Source organism: Pseudophryne corroboree, chromosome 10 (genome assembly GCF_028390025.1).
Source record: "Pseudophryne corroboree isolate aPseCor3 chromosome 10, aPseCor3.hap2, whole genome shotgun sequence".
Taxonomy (NCBI): domain Eukaryota; kingdom Metazoa; phylum Chordata; class Amphibia; order Anura; family Myobatrachidae; genus Pseudophryne; species Pseudophryne corroboree.
This window is the reverse complement of record NC_086453.1, coordinates 278,800,696-278,819,492: the sequence shown is the minus strand read 5'-3', so window position 1 is coordinate 278,819,492 and position 18,797 is coordinate 278,800,696. Positions and strand designations below refer to the sequence as shown.

The 18,797-nt window shown below is 46.0% G+C and overlaps 1 protein-coding gene across 2 annotated transcripts; it reads left to right on the top strand.

Moving 5' to 3' along the window:
* The first annotated feature begins 13,730 nt into the window (after positions 1-13,730).
* LOC134966505 (apolipoprotein A-IV-like) lies at positions 13,731-18,555 on the top strand. Of its 2 annotated transcripts, none has more exons than XM_063943288.1 (4): positions 13,731-13,928; positions 14,185-14,287; positions 14,363-14,489; positions 16,796-18,555. In XM_063943288.1, exons 2-4 carry the CDS (start codon positions 14,239-14,241, stop codon positions 17,721-17,723), a joined length of 1,104 nt encoding a protein of 367 aa, XP_063799358.1. In that variant the 5' UTR covers positions 13,731-13,928; positions 14,185-14,238; the 3' UTR covers positions 17,724-18,555. The 2 variants fall into 2 exon arrangements, with proteins under 2 accessions (XP_063799358.1, XP_063799359.1); XM_063943289.1 differs by lacking the exon at positions 13,731-13,928 and adding an exon at positions 13,967-13,989.
* The last annotated feature ends 242 nt before the right edge of the window (positions 18,556-18,797 follow it).

The window sequence follows — 18,797 nt, the reverse complement described above, 5'->3', positions numbered from 1 at the left end:
GCCCCTAACTTTTGCCCGGGGCGCCGCAAGGGCAAGAACCGGCCCTGGGCCCAACACAAACTGGGCTTAAGCAAACTGTCAGCATTACCCACAGTGGTAGTAAGCAAGGCTAATGCAGCATGGTAGGCAGTCACAGCACCAACAGGAGGATCATGTCACAGGAGGTGGAGATCACACCGGTGGGTGAGGCATTACACTGGTAGGCAGTCACATCACCTGCAGGAGGATCTTGTCACAGGAGGTGGAGATCACACCAGTAGGTGAGGCATTACACTAGTAGGCAGTCACAGCAGGAGGATCGTGTCACAGGAGGTGGAGATCACACCGGTGGGTGAGGCATTGCACTGGTAGGCAGTCACATCACCTGCAGGAGAATCATGTCACAGGAGGTGGAGATCACACCAGTAGGTGAGGCATTACACTGGTAGGCAGTCACAGCACCAGCAGTAGGATCTTGTCACAGGAGGTGGAGATCACACCAGTAGGTGAGGCATTGCTCTGGTAGGCAGTCACCTCACCTGCAGGAGGATCATGTCACAGGAGGTGGAGATCACACCGGTGGGTGAGGCTTTGCTCTGGTAGGCAGTCACAGCATCAGCAGTAGTATCGTGTCACAGGAGGTGGAGATCACACCGGTGGGTGAGGCATTGTACTGGTAGGCAGTCACATCACCTGCAGGAGGATCTTGTCACAGGAGGTGGACATCACACCAGTAGGTGAGGCATTACACTGGTAGGCAGTCACAGCACCAGCAGTAGGATCTTGTCACAGGAGGTGTAGATCACACCAGTAGGTGAGGCATTGCTCTGGTAGGCAGTCACCTCACCTGCAGGAGGATCATGTCACAGGAGGTGGAGATCACACCGGTGGGTGAGGCATTGTACTGGTAGGCAGTCACATCACCTGCAGGAGGATCTTGACACAGGAGGTGAACATCACACCAGTAGGTGAGGCATTACACTGGTAGGCAGTCACAGCACCAGCAGTAGGATCTTGTCACAGGAGGTGGAGATCACACCAGTAGGTGAGGCATTGCTCTGGTAGGCAGTCACCTCACCTGCAGGAGGATGTTGTCACAGGAGGTGGAGATCACACCAGTAGCTGAGGCATTGTACTGGTAGGCAGTCACAGCACCAGCAGGAGGATCGTGTCACAGGAGGTGGAGATCACACCAGTAGGTGAGGCATTGCACTGGTAGGCAGTCACAGCAGGAGGATCGTGTCACAGGAGGTGGAGATCACACCAGTAGGTGAGGCATTACACTAGTAGGCAGTCACAGCAGGAGGATTTTGTCACAGGAGGTGGAGATCACACCAGTAGGTGAGGCATTGCACTGGTAGGCAGTCACAGCAGGAGGATCGTGTCACAGGAGGTGGAGATCACACCAGTAGGTGAGGCATTACACTAGTAGGCAGTCACAGCAGGAGGATTTTGTCACAGGAGGTGGAGATCACACCAGTAGGTGAGACATTGCACTGGTAGGCAGTCACAGTACATATGGTAGCTACACCCCTATATATAACACATGTAACTGTGACAGGGAAGGGGGCCTCTCTCAGCTCTAGGCCCCATAGTAGCACATAGCCACCATATTACATACATAGCCACCACATTATTATTATATGAATAGCACCACATTATACAAATAGCACTGCATTACACGTATAGCACTACATTACACGTATAGCACCGCATTACATGTACAGCACTACACGTATAGCACTACATTACACATATAGCACCGCATTACATGTATAGCACTGCACGTATAGCACTACATTACACGTATAGCACCGAATTACGGGGGTAATTCTGAGTTGATCGCAGCAGCAAGTTTGTTAGCAATTGGGCAAAACCATGTGCACTGCAGGGGGGGCAGATATAACATTTGCAGAGAGAGTTAGATTTGGGTGGGTTATTTAGTTTCTGTGCACGGTAAATACTGGCTGCTTTATTTTTACACTGCAATTTAGATTTCAGTTTGAATACACCCCACTTAAATCTAACTCTCTATGCACATGTTATATCTGTCCCCCCTGCAGTGCTCATGGTTTTGCCCAACTGCTAAAAAATTTGCTGCTGTGATCAACTCAGAATTAGGCCCTACATGTATAGCACTACAGTGCACACGCTAAGCCGCTGCCCTCTGGGAGTGTATCTTAGCTTAGCAGAAGTGCGACCGAAAGGTTCGCAGAACTGCTTCAAAATATTTTCATGCAGTTTCTGAGTAGCTGCAGACCTACTCCTACCTTGCGATCACTTCAGTATGTTTAGTTCCTGTTTTGACGTCACGAACACGCCCAGCGTTCGGCCAGCCACACCCGCATTTTCCCAGGCATGCCTGCGTTTCTATCTGACACGCCAGCGTTTTTCAGCACACTCCCTGAAAATGGTCAGTTACCTCCCAGGAACGCCCTTTTCCTGTCAATCACTCAGTGGCCAGCAGTGCGATTGAACAGCAGTGCTTAAAGTGGTCCTAGAGAGGAGGTGAAACCCCCCCCCTCCTCCCCCCGGCGCCCATGCAATAAAAGTATTGCAAAGGGGCGTGGTCTCAAACCGAAAAGGGCGTGGTCACACAACAGTAATAATGCCCACAGTGGTAGCACCCCTAATACACATACTGCCCACAGTAGTAGCACCCTGTAATACACAATGCCCACAGCAGTAGCGCCCCTTATGCAATGTCCACTGTACTGGTAGTGCCCCTTATATAGAGCCCATAGTAGTGGTGCCCCTTATGCAATGCCCCCAGTAGTAGTGCCCCTTATATCCCCAGTAGTGATGCCCCTTATGAAGTGCCCCCTTTACAATGCCCTCATTAGTAGTGCCCCCATTAGTAATGCCCTTAATAGTAATGGCCCTGTGTAGTATTGCCCCCAGTAGTAATGTTGCCTGTAGTAATGCCCCCAGTCGTTTAGCCCCTTGTAGTTTAGCCCCAGTAGTTTAGCCCCCAGTAGTAATGCCCCAGCAGTTATGACCCCAGTAGTTTACCCCCACTTTAGTTTAGCCTCCGAGTAATAATGCCCCCAGTAGTTTAGCCCCTGTAGTTTAGTCCTCATGTAGTTTGCCCCCATGTAGTTTAGCCCCCAGTGGTAAGGCCCCCTGTAGTTTAGCCCCTGCAGTTAAAGCCCCCCAGTAGTTTAGCCCGCCAGTAGTAATGTCCCCAGTAGTTTAGCCCCATGTAGTTTGCCCCAAGTAGTTATACCCTCAGTAGTTTAGCCCCTGTAGTTATGCCCCCTGTAGTTTGCCCTTCTAGTTTAGCCCCTCTGTAGTTATGCCCCCAGTAGTAATGTGCCCCTGTAGTTATGCCCCCAGTAGTAATGTGCCCCTGTAGTTTGCCTCCTTGTAGTTTGCCCCCAGTAGTTAGCCCCATGTAGCTTGCCCCCAGTAGTTAGCCCCCTGTAGCTTGCCCCAAGTAGTAATGCCCCCTTGTAGTTTAGCCCCACTGTAGTAATGCCCCTGTAGTTTGCCCCCAGTAGTAATGCCCCTGTAGTTATGCCCCCAGTAGTAATGCACGCCTGTAGTTAGCCCCATGTAGCTTGCCCCAAGTAGTAATGCCCCCAGTAGTAATTCCCTCTGTAGTTTGCCCCCTTGTAGTTTAGCTCCCCTGTAGTAATGCCCCTTGTAGTTTATCCCCCTGTAGTAATTCCCCCCTGTAATTTAGTCCCCAAATAGTAATGCCCCCAGTAGTTTAGCCACTGTAGTTATGCCCCCAGCAGTGTGCCCCAAGTAGTAATGCCCCAGTAGTAATGTGCCCCTGTAGTTTGCCACCAGTAGTTTACCCCTTGAAGTTTGCCCCTGTAGCTTGTCCCCAGCAGACTTGCCTTAAAAAAAACCAAAAAGCACCAAACTTACCAAGCCCCGCTCCCACGTCCGACCGCTGTGATCCTCCCAGGGTCCGGCTCCCTGCACTATGAGAGAGACGTCATGACGTCTCTCTCATAGCGTACACTAGAGCCGGGAGCTGGAAGCAGGAGCTCAGTACTGAGCTCCTGCCGCTGGGCTTCCACTGTGCGGGGAGAGCCGGGCATCTTCCTGCGGCGCCGGCACACATCGGGTTAGGTGAGCTGGAGGAGGCGGAACTGCGTTCCGTCTTCAAGTGGAACTGACGGAACGCAGTTCCGCCCCGTTCCGGCTCACTTTAACCCCTGGGTAACAGTCTCCAATAATTATACATTTGAGCAGGGTCGGACTGGCCCACAGGAGGACAGGGGAAACCCCCAGTGGGCCCTACTGCCTGGGGTCCCCACCTTCTCCTCTAGGGAAGAGGTTCAAGACTGTGCACTTGTATTATACATTATGCATATGTTCCATTATAATGCACAGGACTATGGTGTATTTTCTATCATGCATTGCTGTTATTAATCTGCTACATTATCATGCATGCACTGGCAATATTGACTGCTCAGTATATATTTCAATGGCCCCAGCCCATGCAGTCTCTAATGGTTATGTAAACCAATGTGGTGGCTGGCCACACCCCTATGCATGGGCCCCTACCACTGCATTCCCCCGGTAGGCCCTTCATGTCCCAGTCCGACACTGAATTTGAGACATAACCAGCACAAATCAAGCAGACATTTCTCTATCCGTACTCTCATCATCTTGAACCTTGAGCTGACAGCAGATACAGGGTTAACCTTATAAATGTACGTACCAGGGATAAGAATCTCTCATTAACCATTCTGCCCAATGGCACATGGCTAAAAGTAGAATTCCACCCAGGACACAATATGTATGCTTTTCCAACTCTTTTACTATCCTGTAAACAGTTAATAATCTAACATCTCCTAAGTGCCTTGGCAATTTATATAAATAAGCAATTTATTGTTTAGATATTTCTGATTAATTATTTTCCACTGTGTGACAAACCTTGTGAGAATCTTTAATATCCCAATAACACAAAAACGGGTTAGAAGAAATTGTATTTATACGTCTCTTACAGCCAGTGTCGGACTGGGGCATGAAGGGCCCACCGGGGTGATGCAGTGGTAGGAGTCCATGTTTAGTGGGTGTGGCCAGCTGCAACAGAGGCTTGGCTAATCATTAGAGAGTGAATCATCTGGTCCCCATGATATATTTATATAGTAAATACTGCTAGTGCATGCATGATAATGTACCAGATTAAAAAGAGCAATTCACAATAGAAAATACACCATAGTCCTGTGCAGTACAAGGTTACATATGTATAATGTATCATTTTGAGTGCACAGTCTAGAACCTGATCCCTAGAGGAGGAGGTGGGCCCCAAGGCAGTGGGGCCCACCGGTTGTTTCCCCTGTACCCCTGTGGGCCAGTCCAACACTGCTTATAGCACAAGGAGATGCATCTTTTGTATCTGCAGTGTGATAAATGTTTGGCATTTTTTACTTGTGTATGCTGACAACAAGAGAGGATTGTATGCACATCGAATGTGTCCCCGATGCGATGCACAGGCACGCAGGTCGAATCTCGCATCTCAAGATATTATGTGCTGCACTTAATATGTATCGGATCGCATGTGCGATTGCATGCTGTTTTTACCACATTTGATTTATCGCACTGCGATGTGCGATCTGTATGGTCGTTAGCTCACTTCCCGGACACTCCCCTCCACCCATTTCTAGTCACCTGATTTCTGGTCACAAGGGGCATGCGATAAATCGCATGATTGCATGTGCATCGAATGAACAAAATAAGCACTTTCGATGAAATTGAAGCGCGATATCACATTGCGCTCAATCGCACAAGTGTATGGGCACAACACAGGATGGGAAAATCGCCTGTGCTCTCAGGTCATTACATTATGCTCAGAGGTAACTAATGTAACCCTATATGTGAGAAACTTTGTTTCTTTTTCTGTGTAGCAATATATACTGTGTAATAGAAACCAGACTGCACTAGCATGCTGACACAAGGGCTAAACTGTGTCTACTAGTATAAACTAGAGATAAGCAGGTTCGGATTTACTCAGTTCTTTACGCCAGAATTATCACCAGTTCTTATTTTCTGGATTTTTCTTATTGGCTAATCAAAACACGTGACGTCCGATAGCCAACAAGGAGATTTGGGTAAATCCGAGTAAAACGGAACCTGCTCATCTCTAGTATAAACTCAGAGATGTTTTGATTTTTAATTGGCATAGTTAGACTAGATCAGTGGTTCTGAACCTTGCTGGAGGTACTGAACCCTGCAAGTTTCATACGTGAATTCACCAAACCCTTCATAGTTGGAAAAAAAAATTCAAAACATAGAGATATATATTTTATTAATGCACAAATGAACCATGCATCAGATGCACATAAAATCACTGTGTTCAAAGAACAAAACCAACAGAACATGAATGTCACCCAAAAATATAACTCAATGAATATTTACTGCAAATCAATGTGACTTTTGCTGCTGCCTTTTAGAGACAAAACAACCCTGATCCAGGCGCTAATTTGTTAATTGTATTATTTATTCTTAATTTAAGATTTATAAATTTAGAGCTGAAATCTTTGTCCAGCTGTACCTGTGTACGTACAGCTAAAACTTGATCAAAACACTGATCAAGAAGCTACACAAGAAAAAAGAAAAGTGACTGATTGCGCTATTTCTCCAGGTGCGTATATGAATAAAAACACGTGTTTTTCACTTCTCTGGTGTTTATTTTAGTACAAACGTTATATCTCATACAACAATATAATAAAAAAATTAAGTATGCATACTCATTAGGGGCACATTCTAAAAAATTATTTTATAATAATAAAAATGATGATATTTCTCTGTTTTAGACATCCAGTGCTCAAATCTATCAGAGACAATTAATAGTTACACTCCTGGATTAAAATGCAACATGATTTATGTATCCACAACGTTTAAACGGTGATTTTCCAAGGTGAAAACTCAGTTCTCTGTTTAAAGACACAGTTTCCACAACATTGAATACTGCTTATCTTCGTTGTATTAGAACTCAGTCTTTAGCATAGGACCACAGTTCTCATTCATATAATTGCAAAGTCCATAGACTGACAGTTTCTAAATTGAGCCGCTTACCACCGTGTCCGTGGATGCAGACGTGATGGGGAGATCCTCGCCGTGCACAGCGATGCTGGTTTGCTTTCCTTCTCCCCGTCCGTCCTCCGTGGTGGTAGCGGTGCTGGATGGTTTCTAACCCTCAACGTGAGTGGGGCCGCTTGTATGTGGACAATTTTCAGAATAGACTCTCCACCTTGCTAGCCGCGTCTCCTTTGATTGCAGTTCAGCTGGAGCGGCAGGTGTGTAGGAGGTCTCGTTGGTTGTCCTTAGCTCCCAATCCGGCAGGGTTGATCTCAAACAATGTCGCTGATCACTTGGCAGGGTGAAAGGCAATTCTCTAATTGGAGAAGGAAAGCAAACCAGCATCGCTGTGCACGGCGAGGATCTCCCCATCACGTCTGCATCCACGGACACGGTGGTAAGCGGCTCAATTTAGAAACTGTCAGTCTATGGACTTTGCAATTATATGAATGAGAACTGTGGTCCTATGCTAAAGACTGAGTTCTAATACAACGAAGATAAGCAGTATTCAATGTTGTGGAAACTGTGTCTTTAAACAGAGAACTGAGTTTTCACCTTGGAAAATCACCGTTTAAACGTTGTGGATACATAAATCATGTTGCATTTTAATCCAGGAGTGTAACTATTAATTGTCTCTGATAGATTTGAGCACTGGATGTCTAAAACAGAGAAATATCATCATTTTTATTATTATAAAATAATTTTTTAGAATGTGCCCCTAATGAGTATGCATACTTAATTTTTTTATTATATTGTTGTATGAGATATAACGTTTGTACTAAAATAAACACCAGAGAAGTGAAAAACACGTGTTTTTATTCATATACGCACCTGGAGAAATAGCGCAATCAGTCACTTTTCTTTTTGCCTTTTAGAGACAAGTTGAGAAATGCGCGGCTCACCTTGGCAAGTGCCACTCTCATATAATTTTCGCAACAAGTCTGTTCCTTTTTTTCATTTTTATGTCTACCATCCTCGAAAAGGACTGCTCGCGAAGATACGTTGTAACAAACGGTGTGAGTAGCTCAAGGGCTTTCTTAGCAATAAGAGGATATGGTACGATTTGGTGACACCAAAACGTTGAGAGCGTTGTTCTGAAGAATTGCTGTTGAACCTGGCTCTGCATCGCTGCAGCTATCCAGTCTAAATTAGGCCAAGTGTGTCACAGTTCCAGCATTAATCCAGTATTACTGGTGACACCAGTCGGGTAGTATAAACAATTACAGTTTGAGAAAGGCAGCGAGATAACCATATAAATATGTGTATGTAGACTATGTATTTTTTAGCAAAGCATCTTCATAAAAACGATCCTGGTTTAACCAGGTGCCTATGCAGCAACTCAATGGTAAATCTGCAATAGAGAAATAGAAAGTGTCCTACTGCTGTCTATGTTAGGGTGGTAAAGGTACCCTGATACCAGGAGACATTGCAGGGCACCCTGCCACAATGCACGGATGAGAGAGGACTGAATTAGAAAGGAGGTATACCTAAGGTTTCTCAGTGCAGAAGAAAATGTATCATGCTTCAACGGGAACAGTCTGGCCGGGTCCGTAGTTTATTTAGCAGTCTGCGATGAGGGACAAATGGCTAAAATGCAACGGAACGTACTTGTCAGTTGCTGGTGGGACTAGGGTAGGGGAACACAGGGCTGGCCCACTCTACTCTAGTTGGCAACATACCTCTATGCATTGGAGATGAAGCAGATAATGCCCAACAAGTTATAGGGTCCTTCTGCAAAGGTTCTGCAACATGTTTTATGTAGAGATGAGCGGAAATCCAAACTGCTCCAAACATACCCTACCCAGGCAGTCGAGCTCAGGGCTCGGATCTGCCCTGGGTACCTTGAACCCAGCCTGAGGCTCACGTGTTCCTTTAAGGTGCCAATTTAAAAATTGTATGGGGATGACCGCCGATTGGCTGAGAGAGCCGTCTGTCACGGCTCTCAGCCAATCAGCATTACCCCATAGAATTTAATAAGTGAAGATGGCCACCAGCACCGCTGTGACACTGCCGCCTGCACTGCTAACACTGACGCCCGCACTGCCGACACTCCCACACTGCCAACACCCCGTACTGAGAACACTGCCGGCACTTCACTGCAGACGCAACCGGCACCCCCACGCTGCTGACTCTGCCGGCGACCCCACACTGCTGACACACTCCAGCACTGAGGGCACTGCCAGCACTCCTGCATTGCTGACACTGTCGGCACCCCTGCACTGAGGACATCACCGGCACTCCTGCACTGCTGACACAACCAGCACCCCCGCACTGCTGACTCAGCCGGCACCCCCATACTTTTGACACACTCCAGCACTGAGGACACCGTCAGCACTCCCACGTTGCCAATACCGATACCGCCAGCAACCCCACACTGAGGACACTGCCAGCACTGCCAACACCCCTGCAGTAAGGATACCTCTGGCACCCTCGCACTGCCGACACAGCCAGTAGTACCAACAACGCCAGCAACTCTGCACCGAGTACACCACCGTCACTGCCGACACCGCCAGCACCCAGCGGTAACGACACCGCTGGCAACCCCACAATGAGGACTCTGCCAGCACCCCTGCACTGCCAACACTCCCTCCCTGAGGACACCGACATCCCCTGTCACAGTAAGTGCACTATTGGTGTATCTGCCCTGCACTGTATCCTGCATTGTATTCGACTCACACTGTATCCCGCACTATATCCAACATGCACTGTATCCGACAAGCAATGTATCCAGCACTGTATCCAACCCACATAGTATCCAAGCCACACTGTATCCAACCCGCAGTGTATCCCGCACTGTATCCAACCAGTAATATATCCTGCACTGTAATCCAACCCACACAGTATCCAACAAGCACTGTATCCAACCCACTCTGTATCCTGCACTGTATCCAACCTGTACTGTATCTGACCTGCACTGTATCCATACCATAAACAAAAGGGAGAAAGAAGAAGGCTCTTGTGTGGGCGCACTCATTAATGATAGTTAAATAACTAGAATGAATAACACTAGGTTGATTAGTCAGCAGATAAAACAAAATTTATTTGGAAATATTAAGAATATAATTGCCCCTGGTTGAGGAGATGTGAATGATCCCAGATAAAAATGTTCTGGTCCTGCCTCAGGAAATGAGATGGAGAGGGGTAGAGACACTGCAAGTCATAAACCCTTTCTCACCCGGCCAGTACAGATGATCTGTGTTAATGAGATCAATTAAGTCAATTGATTTTAGATTCTGTCATAATCCTAATGAAGGAATAACAGTTATTATGGCAATGAGTAATAATAGAAACAAATCAAAGGATATACCAGGGTAAAGAAAGAAAAGGATAGGAACAAATGGTGATGCTGCTGTTGGAGTCACATACCACACATCATATGCAATGATTGATGTTCTACAACACTGAGTATTCCCTGTGAGTCTCCACCTCAGGTACTAACTCAGCCCACACTGTTTCGCTTCCAAGATCGGACGAGATCGGGCATTAGCAGTGTGGTTTGATAGTAGAAGGATTTGGTCAGACGTCCAATGAGAGTGCACCTATATAGGGGGGGATAATTAGCTGGGTCTTATAGATACAGTGTGGATCTGCTTTTTGTGTTAGGCAGGAGACATCAAGTCCCACACCGGTGGTATTGTGTCCCTGGATCACAAATGAGAGTCCACGAAAAAGGAAGATATATAGATTTATGAAAAAAACGAAGATATATAGATTTATGAAAAAAACCCTAAAAAGGAAAATGGAGATCAATTAGGCTGTAGTTATTAGGAACGGGTGATAAAAATTACAACCTGTACTGTATCTGACCTGCACTGTATCCATACCACACAGTATCCAACCAGCACTGTATTCAACCCACACAGTATCTCGCACTGTATCCAACCAGTCCTGTATCCCGCACTGTATCCAACCCACACGGTATACCGCAGTTTAGCCAGCCAACCTTTGGCCAATATTGGTGAAAACAATATTGTGAGTTGTGAGGTGGTCAAAATTGAGTGGTAATGACTGTAAATTAATGTTATTGAGGTTAATAATACTCTAGGGACAAAAAAACGACCCAAATAAAATTATTTTAGTTTTTATTTGTACATTTTTGAAAAAAAATCAAAATCCAAAGCCAGTCACGGCGATTTGGCAAATCCAAACCCAAAGCCGGCCGAGGAATTAGAACCAAATCCACCAAAAATGGTCCGACGCACTTCTCTAGTTGTATATGTTATATTAAAGTGTTAGTGCAGTTTATTTGGTTTTAAAAACTTTTCAGAGCTTGACCTTGTGAGGCCAGTACTATTTTTCACCTGCAGCTTTATGCAGCAAACTGTTTTCATGTTAGAGCAGGGGGAAAAAAACCCAACCCAACCCAAACCCCACCACCACAACCACCACCATAGGAAACTTAGGACTGTAGGTGGGGTGGCAGGACTGTGCCCAAACAACAGGACTGTCCCACCAAAATCAGGGCATTTGGGAGATATGCAGATAGAATCAAGGTTATAGGCCCTAAACCAGGGATGGGGAACCTTTTTTCTACCGAGGGCCATTTGGATATTTATAAAATCCTTCGGGGGCCATACAAAAATTCTCAACTTAAAAAATTACCCTGCCCCCCAGCAGGTCTGCCACATAGAGGTACTGTGTGTGTGCGCGCCTCCGGCGCGCGCGCCAAAAAAATGGGTATGGCCAGTTAAAATGGGACGTGATACACATATGCCCCCAATAGTGCAGTGCCAGATCCACAATTGCCCCCACAGTGCCAGGTATACAAATGCCCCTCACAGTGCCAGGTATACAAATGCCCCCACAGTGCCAAGTATACAAATGCCCCTCACAGTGCCAGGTGTACAAATGCCCCTCACAGTGCCAGGTATACAGATGTCCCCACAGTGCCAGGTATACAGATGCCCCTCACAGTGCCAGGTATACAGATGCCCCTCACAGTGCCAGGTATACAAATGCCCCCACAGTGCCAAGTATACAGATGCCCCCCCCCACAGTGCCAGGTATACAGATGCCCCTCACAGTGCCAGGTATACAAATACCCCTCACAGTGCCAGGTATACAAATGCCCCTCACAGTGCCAGGTATACAGATGTCCCCACAGTACCAGGTATACAGATGCCCCCACAGTGCCAGGAATACAAATGCCCCCACAGTGCCAGGTATACAGATGACCCCACAGTGCCAGGTATACAGATGCCCCCACAGTGCCAGGTATACAAATGCCCCTCACAGTGCCAGGTATACAGATGCCCCCACAGTGCCAGTTATACAGATGCCCCCACAGTGCCAGGTATACAGATGCCCCCCACAGTGCCAGGTATACAAATGCCCCCCACAGTGCCAGGTATACAGATGCCCCCACAGTGCCAGGTATACAAATGCCCCCCACAGTGCCAGGTATACAAATGCCCCCACAGTGCCCCCCCCCCTTCCGTGCTACTTACCGCTCCTTTCGGCGGGACACGGAGGAGAGCGTGGCTATGTTGGGCGGCGGCGTGTAGGACTTGAAACCAGCCGCCGGTTCGAGAGCCAATCAGAGCTCGCGGACCGGCAGCCGCGGCTCCTGATTGGCTGCCGGTCCGTGAGCTCTGATTGGCTCACGAACCGGCGGCTGGTTTCAAGTTCTACATGCCGCCGCGCTCTCCTCCCTGTCCTGACACTGACAGCTGAGACACGCTGCCGCCGGACTGAGCGGCGGCGTGTCTCACTGGGAGAAGCGGGTGGGCCGGAGCAAACGGCTTCGCGGGCCATAAACGGCCCGCGGGCCGGAGGTTCCCCACCCCTGCCCTAAACACTGGCCGATATTCCTCAAAGATATGAACGATCTCGTTCATTATTGAACGAGATACCGTTCATATCTTTGAGTGTGGAGGCACCAGCGATGAACGATGCGCGGCCCCGTGCTCGTTCATCGCTGGTGTCCCGTCGGCTGTGCATGCAGGCCAATATGGACGATCTCGTCCATATTTGCGTGCACTTCAATGGAGCCGGGTGACTGCCCCCCCCCCCCGCCGCCGGGTCGCCCGTTGGCCGTACCAGCTGTCGGGCAGCTCAGCGGCAGATCTTTATATGTGTAGGGCCCTTTACTTTCACATACCTCCCAACATGACCCTTTCCAGGAGGGACAAAATGCTCTGCACCTGGACTTCCCTCTTAATTTATGATTGCCATCACCTGTACTGAAACTCCTTTCTTATCAAGTAACTAGTCCAACACAGGTGAGGGCAATCCTACATTAAGAGCAAAGTCGAGGAGCAGAGCATTTTGTCCCTCCTGGAGAGGGTCATGTTGGGAGGTATGGCTTTCAGGAAATGCCAGCATCACATGACCTCATTAGCAGGACACAGACAGTATGGTTATGAAATCAATTCTGTGGTGTGGCTTCCCTCCAGCAGCTACAATACAGTATTTGCAGAATAGCATAATGTACTGTATATAAAGCACAAAGTTGCTTTAACTTAATCTTGACCTAGTAAGCACTTTCCTAAGGTCAACATCTGCAGTTCAGTACAAATAAAATAGAACCTCATGTGATTCATGGTTATTTGGCCCGAATTGTACTCTGCAAGTCTATTATTTTGTTAAGCCCAGATATGACCGATAATAACCTGTAACTCAGTGACCACATGGATTGATGGTGGTACTTGTTATTTCACTGTAAGCTGTAGTCTTTGAATAACAAAACACTCAGCAGTTCCCTTCTATGTATTATGACTCAGTGACCAGGTCTGATCACACTTCCAGCATCACCATGAAGTCTGGGACACGTCACGATTACCACATTGTAAAACAAATCTAAAGTCCAATAAGCTGTCTTGTATCACAGACAGGACACAGAGACGGTGTAATATAAAGGCAGCCTGCAGCATCAGCATCAACCTCACACCCAGGCACCGAGGTTCCAGGTAACGGGGGATCTTATCCAGCCTTCCTATGGGAGTAGAAAGTCACAGCATAGAAGATGAGGTTTTGTTTTTCAAAATTAGCCGGATTGTCGCATTTGTTATAATTTTGATAGGGCATTATATATGCATTAGTAACATAACAACATTATTTTAATGTTAATTTGTAATTTATGGAGTTTTGAGAGTCCTTATTATCAAGCCTTACCATGGACCTATGGACAACACTTCTAATCTTATTATACATTTCTTTATGCAGATTTACATTGCTGGGGATCTTCTCATCCTATCCTGACCCATCCAGGGACTCAACATGTTGGTGAAAGTAGCCGTGTTTGCGCTTGCTGTGTGCGCTGTCGCAGGTCAGTACATGTACGGCCAGGTGAGTTTCCGTGAGTGAAAGACTTAAAGCTTATAACAGGTCCTTCTTGCTTTAGGATCTCAGGCTGAAGTCAGCACTGACAAGGTGGTTGATGCCTTCTGGAATTACTTCAGCCAGCTGACCAGCGGCACTAAGGACACCGTGGAGCAGATTCAGCAGGCTGACATCAGCAAGCAGCTAAAGTAAGTGATCGCATTATAGACAGCTATACCAGCCAGAGTTTCAGGTATAATAAGTAGTGCCAGGGACGAGGGTGGTGTTTTTATTTTCTAAACTGTACTAGAAAAATTACTATTAGGATGTTATTGTTAAAAACAATATTGTGTTGTGTTTCCTTTACAACAGTTTTCATAAATGTGTGTTATACATCTTCTTCAGGTTTTGGGCATTTTTTTCACCAGTCAGCTTTGAATGCAATATAGTGAATTCATTATTGGAATAGTTTTGGATGTTTCCATGTTTTGTTAGTGCCTATTAGAAATGCAGTTGTGTATGGGCTTTGGACTACAGGTATGTGTTTGAAAGCAGCTTGTTCTATGAACATTCATCTTATATATTAGTCACATTGCAGTTTTGTTTTCAAGGATGGGGGCTTTATCTATGAAGCAGCGGATTTTGTAAGCCGCTGTTCCCTGGTGGGTTGAAGGTGAAAATTTAAGACGGCACTTGCAGTCCATGTAAAGGGGTGTAGTATGGTATGCCGGCGGCCGGGCTCCCGGCGACCAGCATACCGGCACCGGGATCCCAACCGCCGGCATACCGACAGCGTGGTGAGCGCAAATGAGCCCCTTGCGGGCATGATGGCACGTTTATTCTCCTTCCAGGGGGGTCGTGGACCACCAAGAGGGAGAAAAAGTGTCGGTATGATGGCTGTCGGGATTCCGGCACCGGTATACTGTGCGCCGGGATCCCGACAGCCAGCAAACTGAAGACCACCCCATGTAAAGCAGGTGGGGCTTTACACCGTGTCACATGCCGGTCTTTACACTGACCACAAGTGCCTTTTTTCAATTTTCACCTACAACCCAACAGGAAGCAGCTGCTTACAAATAGGTGCTACCAAAGTTGCAAGGAGTGCAGCTGCTATGGGGCCCAGAGCTGAGAGGGGTCCGCCTTCCCTGTCAAAGTTACATGTGTTGTATACATTTTTCACCAATAGGTTGTACATTGGGGACTTAAATACTTATGCATTGGGGCATACAATATATCTAGTTATGACCCTGGACCTGCTCATTGCTAAGGGGTATGGGTCATTAGCACGACCACTATAGGTGGACATGCATTAGGTCGACATGGTCATTAGGTCGCTTTGCTCGCCATGCTTCAGGCAAGGTGCCTCGCTCCGCTGCCGCTGTGCTCAGCACCGGTTACTATTCCCAGTCGTAGTCCACATGGATCGTAAAAGTATGAAAAAGTTAAAAAAATGAAAATAAAGTATGAAAAACTCATGTCGACCTTTTTCCATGTTGACCTTGACCATGTCGACCTAATGCATGTCAAACAATAGTGGTCGACCTAATGACTGTCTACCCAAGTGTGGTCGACCTAATGACCGTATCCCTTGTAAAGTAGTATAAAATAAGCTGTAGGGCATTATACTGTTACATGATATGAACTAGGGCACTGTAGTGTGGTACAATATGAAGTGGAGGCACTATAGTGTTACATAATATGAACTAGGGCACTGTAGTGTGGTACAATATGAAGTGGAGGCACTATAGTGTTACATAATATGAACTAGGGCACTGTAGTGTGGTACAATATGAAGTGGAGGCACTATAGTGTTACATAATATGAACTAGGGCACTGTAGTGTGGTACAATATGAAGTTAAGGCACTATAGTGTTACATAATATGAACTAGGGCACTGTAGTGTGGTACAATATGAAGTGGAGGCACTATAGTGTTACATAATATGAACTAGGGCACTGTAGTGTGGTACAATATGAAGTGGAGGCACTATAGTGTTACATAATATGAACTAGGGCACTGTAGTGTGGTACAATATGAAGTGGAGGCACTATAGTGTGGCATAACATGAACTGAGGGCACTGTAATGTGACATAATACGAACAGGGACAAGTATGTCATAATGTGAATTGGGGGTATAATACGACCTGGCAGACCTACAATGTAACATAACATGAACTTGAGCACTACTATGGTTCAGAAAATAAACTAGGGCACTATTATAGGGAATAACATTAACAACTGCTTCAAAGAGGTGTCTCACTAAAATCATTAGGACAGGGGTCCCTTCAAATATTGCTAAAGGGCCAACAAAGTTTTGGCAATGCCCTTGTTGCTATGTATACACTGAGCATAATGTTAATAATACAATTTGCCTTGAAAGAAAACCTACAGATGGAAAAAGTATCTTTCATGATCTCAGAATTTTGCAGATGTCCACCGGGTATACATTATATAATATGATCACAAACCTTGACCCTGTTACCTGTAGTGACTAATGCTCCCTCTTCCTCCACAGTTCTCTAATTGAGGAAAACCTGAAGAGCGTAAACCTTTATGCAGGAGAACTGCAGCAACAGTTGGTTCCCTTTGCGCAGCAGATTCAAAAGCAACTGACACAGGACTCAGACAAGCTGAGAGAACAGATCAGGCAGGAGCTGGAGCAGCTGAGGGTCAAGCTGTCCCCATATGCAGATGAGGTCAAAAAGCAGCTGAGCAGGAATGTAGAGGAGCTTCAGATAAAAGTGGCTCCATATGCAGAGGAGCTTCGCACCCAACTGGACAAAAACATTCAGGTGGTCAGCCAGCAGATAAAGTCTGTAACTAAGGACCTTGAAGCCAAAATCCGAGAGAATGCAGAACAGATACAGGTGTCACTGGTCCCATACTATCAAGAACTGGGGGTCACAATAGACAACAATGTGGAGCAGCTGAGGAAGCAGCTGAAACCCATTACTGACAAAATGAAAGATGATATAGATCAACAGTTACAAGAGCTATCTAAAAGCCTGACCCCCTATGCTGAGGATATGCAGGATGCACTACGCAAACAGATGAGGAACGTGGACATCCAGATGAGGAAGAAGGTAGACCAGATGGAAAGCCAAATCCTGAACTTCACAGTACAGCTGAAAGGGCAACTCTACCCATATGCAGACCAGCTTAGAAGCATGCTCAATGGAGATATGACAGGTGTCAGAGAGAAACTGGAGCCCTACCTGGCCAAGATGAACCAGCAGATGGACCAGAAGATTGCAGAGTTCAAAGACACAATTGTCCCCTATGCAGATGGCCTGAACAAGGAACTTGTGCAGAGAGTGGAGGACATGAAGCGGGAACTGAGCCAGTATACTGTCAGCATGCAGGATCAGATGGATGTTTTCGAGCAAGATGTCCGAGACAAGATACAAGATTTTATTAGTAGGGGAATTTCCACTGAGAACTGAGTCTTCATCACCCTGACTTATACCTGCTGACCAAGTTACTTAATGTAACTTATAGCATAACATATACTGGATGCTTGCTATTGCATAAGACAAAATTATATAACAATGTTGTTGTGACATGGTTTAAGCTTTAATAGGTCCAAGGCATTTATGCTTATCAGGTTCTTATAATAGTCTTTGGCCGAACCCAGACATTTTTTTTAAAAGGGCAATCATCTACAAGGCTAAACCATGCCGCGTAAATGATTGCCCCTTAAAAAAAAATGTCAGAGTTTGGCCAACATCCTGCACAGCCGCCGATCTGAGATTTCATTACATCCTGGCCCTTGTTTCCAATGTGATATAAAAATGCCTGTGCTCTCCAGATATTATTGAATTACCATTATAACTTTTATAATACACAATAAACATACTGGGAAAAGGATGTTGGGATTACCTGTCTATCAGCAGCTCGAGATGCACAAGTAGCCTGATCGCCATTTAACAGCATTACAAAAAACTAGAGATGAGCGGGTTCGGATTTACTCGGTTCTTAACGCCAGAATTATCGCAAGTTCTATCTTTCTGGATTTTTCTTATTGGCTAACCAAAACATGTGACGTCCGTGAGCCAATAAGGAGATTCGGAGTAAAACCGAACCCGCTCATCTCTAAAAAAAAACAAAGGGCTGCATAATACAATAGAGGGAACTCTGAAGTTACTTAGCGTTACAACTGCTTATGTTATTGTATAGGTGCATTACTAAATTTTGTGTTGTCCCTCCCTCAACTTTGTGATAACCCTGTGTGCGCTCTTTTTGGAACTCATTAATAAAATGCAACTCAGCAATGCACAGTGCGTCCTGATTCCAGTTAATGAACAGAATTCTGATAATAAATATTTACATTTCTAAAATTTAGCTCATCCTAATAATTTCTGATGCTCATCGTATTCTGAATCTTGACTAGTTCTATATCTTCTTACTAGTTCTATATCTTCTTACAGTACTTTCATTTTCATTTTCAATTTTTGTTTATACACTCCTTTATCTACTTAACTCTTTACTAAGAATTGCATAATTAGCCATTTTTACTA

What these genes read in the sequence shown, in the direction of transcription:
- LOC134966505 (XM_063943288.1), top strand. Translation starts at nt 14,239, where the DNA reads ATGTTGGTGAAAGTAGCCGTGTTTGCGCTTGCTGTGTGCGCTGTCGCA. An exon ending in TGCTGTGTGCGCTGTCGCAG is followed by an intron (nt 14,288 to 14,362) that starts GTCAGTACATGT and finishes TTCTTGCTTTAG; the next exon opens with GATCTCAGGCTGAAGTCAGC. An exon ending in GACATCAGCAAGCAGCTAAA is followed by an intron (nt 14,490 to 16,795) that starts GTAAGTGATCGC and finishes CTTCCTCCACAG; the next exon opens with TTCTCTAATTGAGGAAAACC.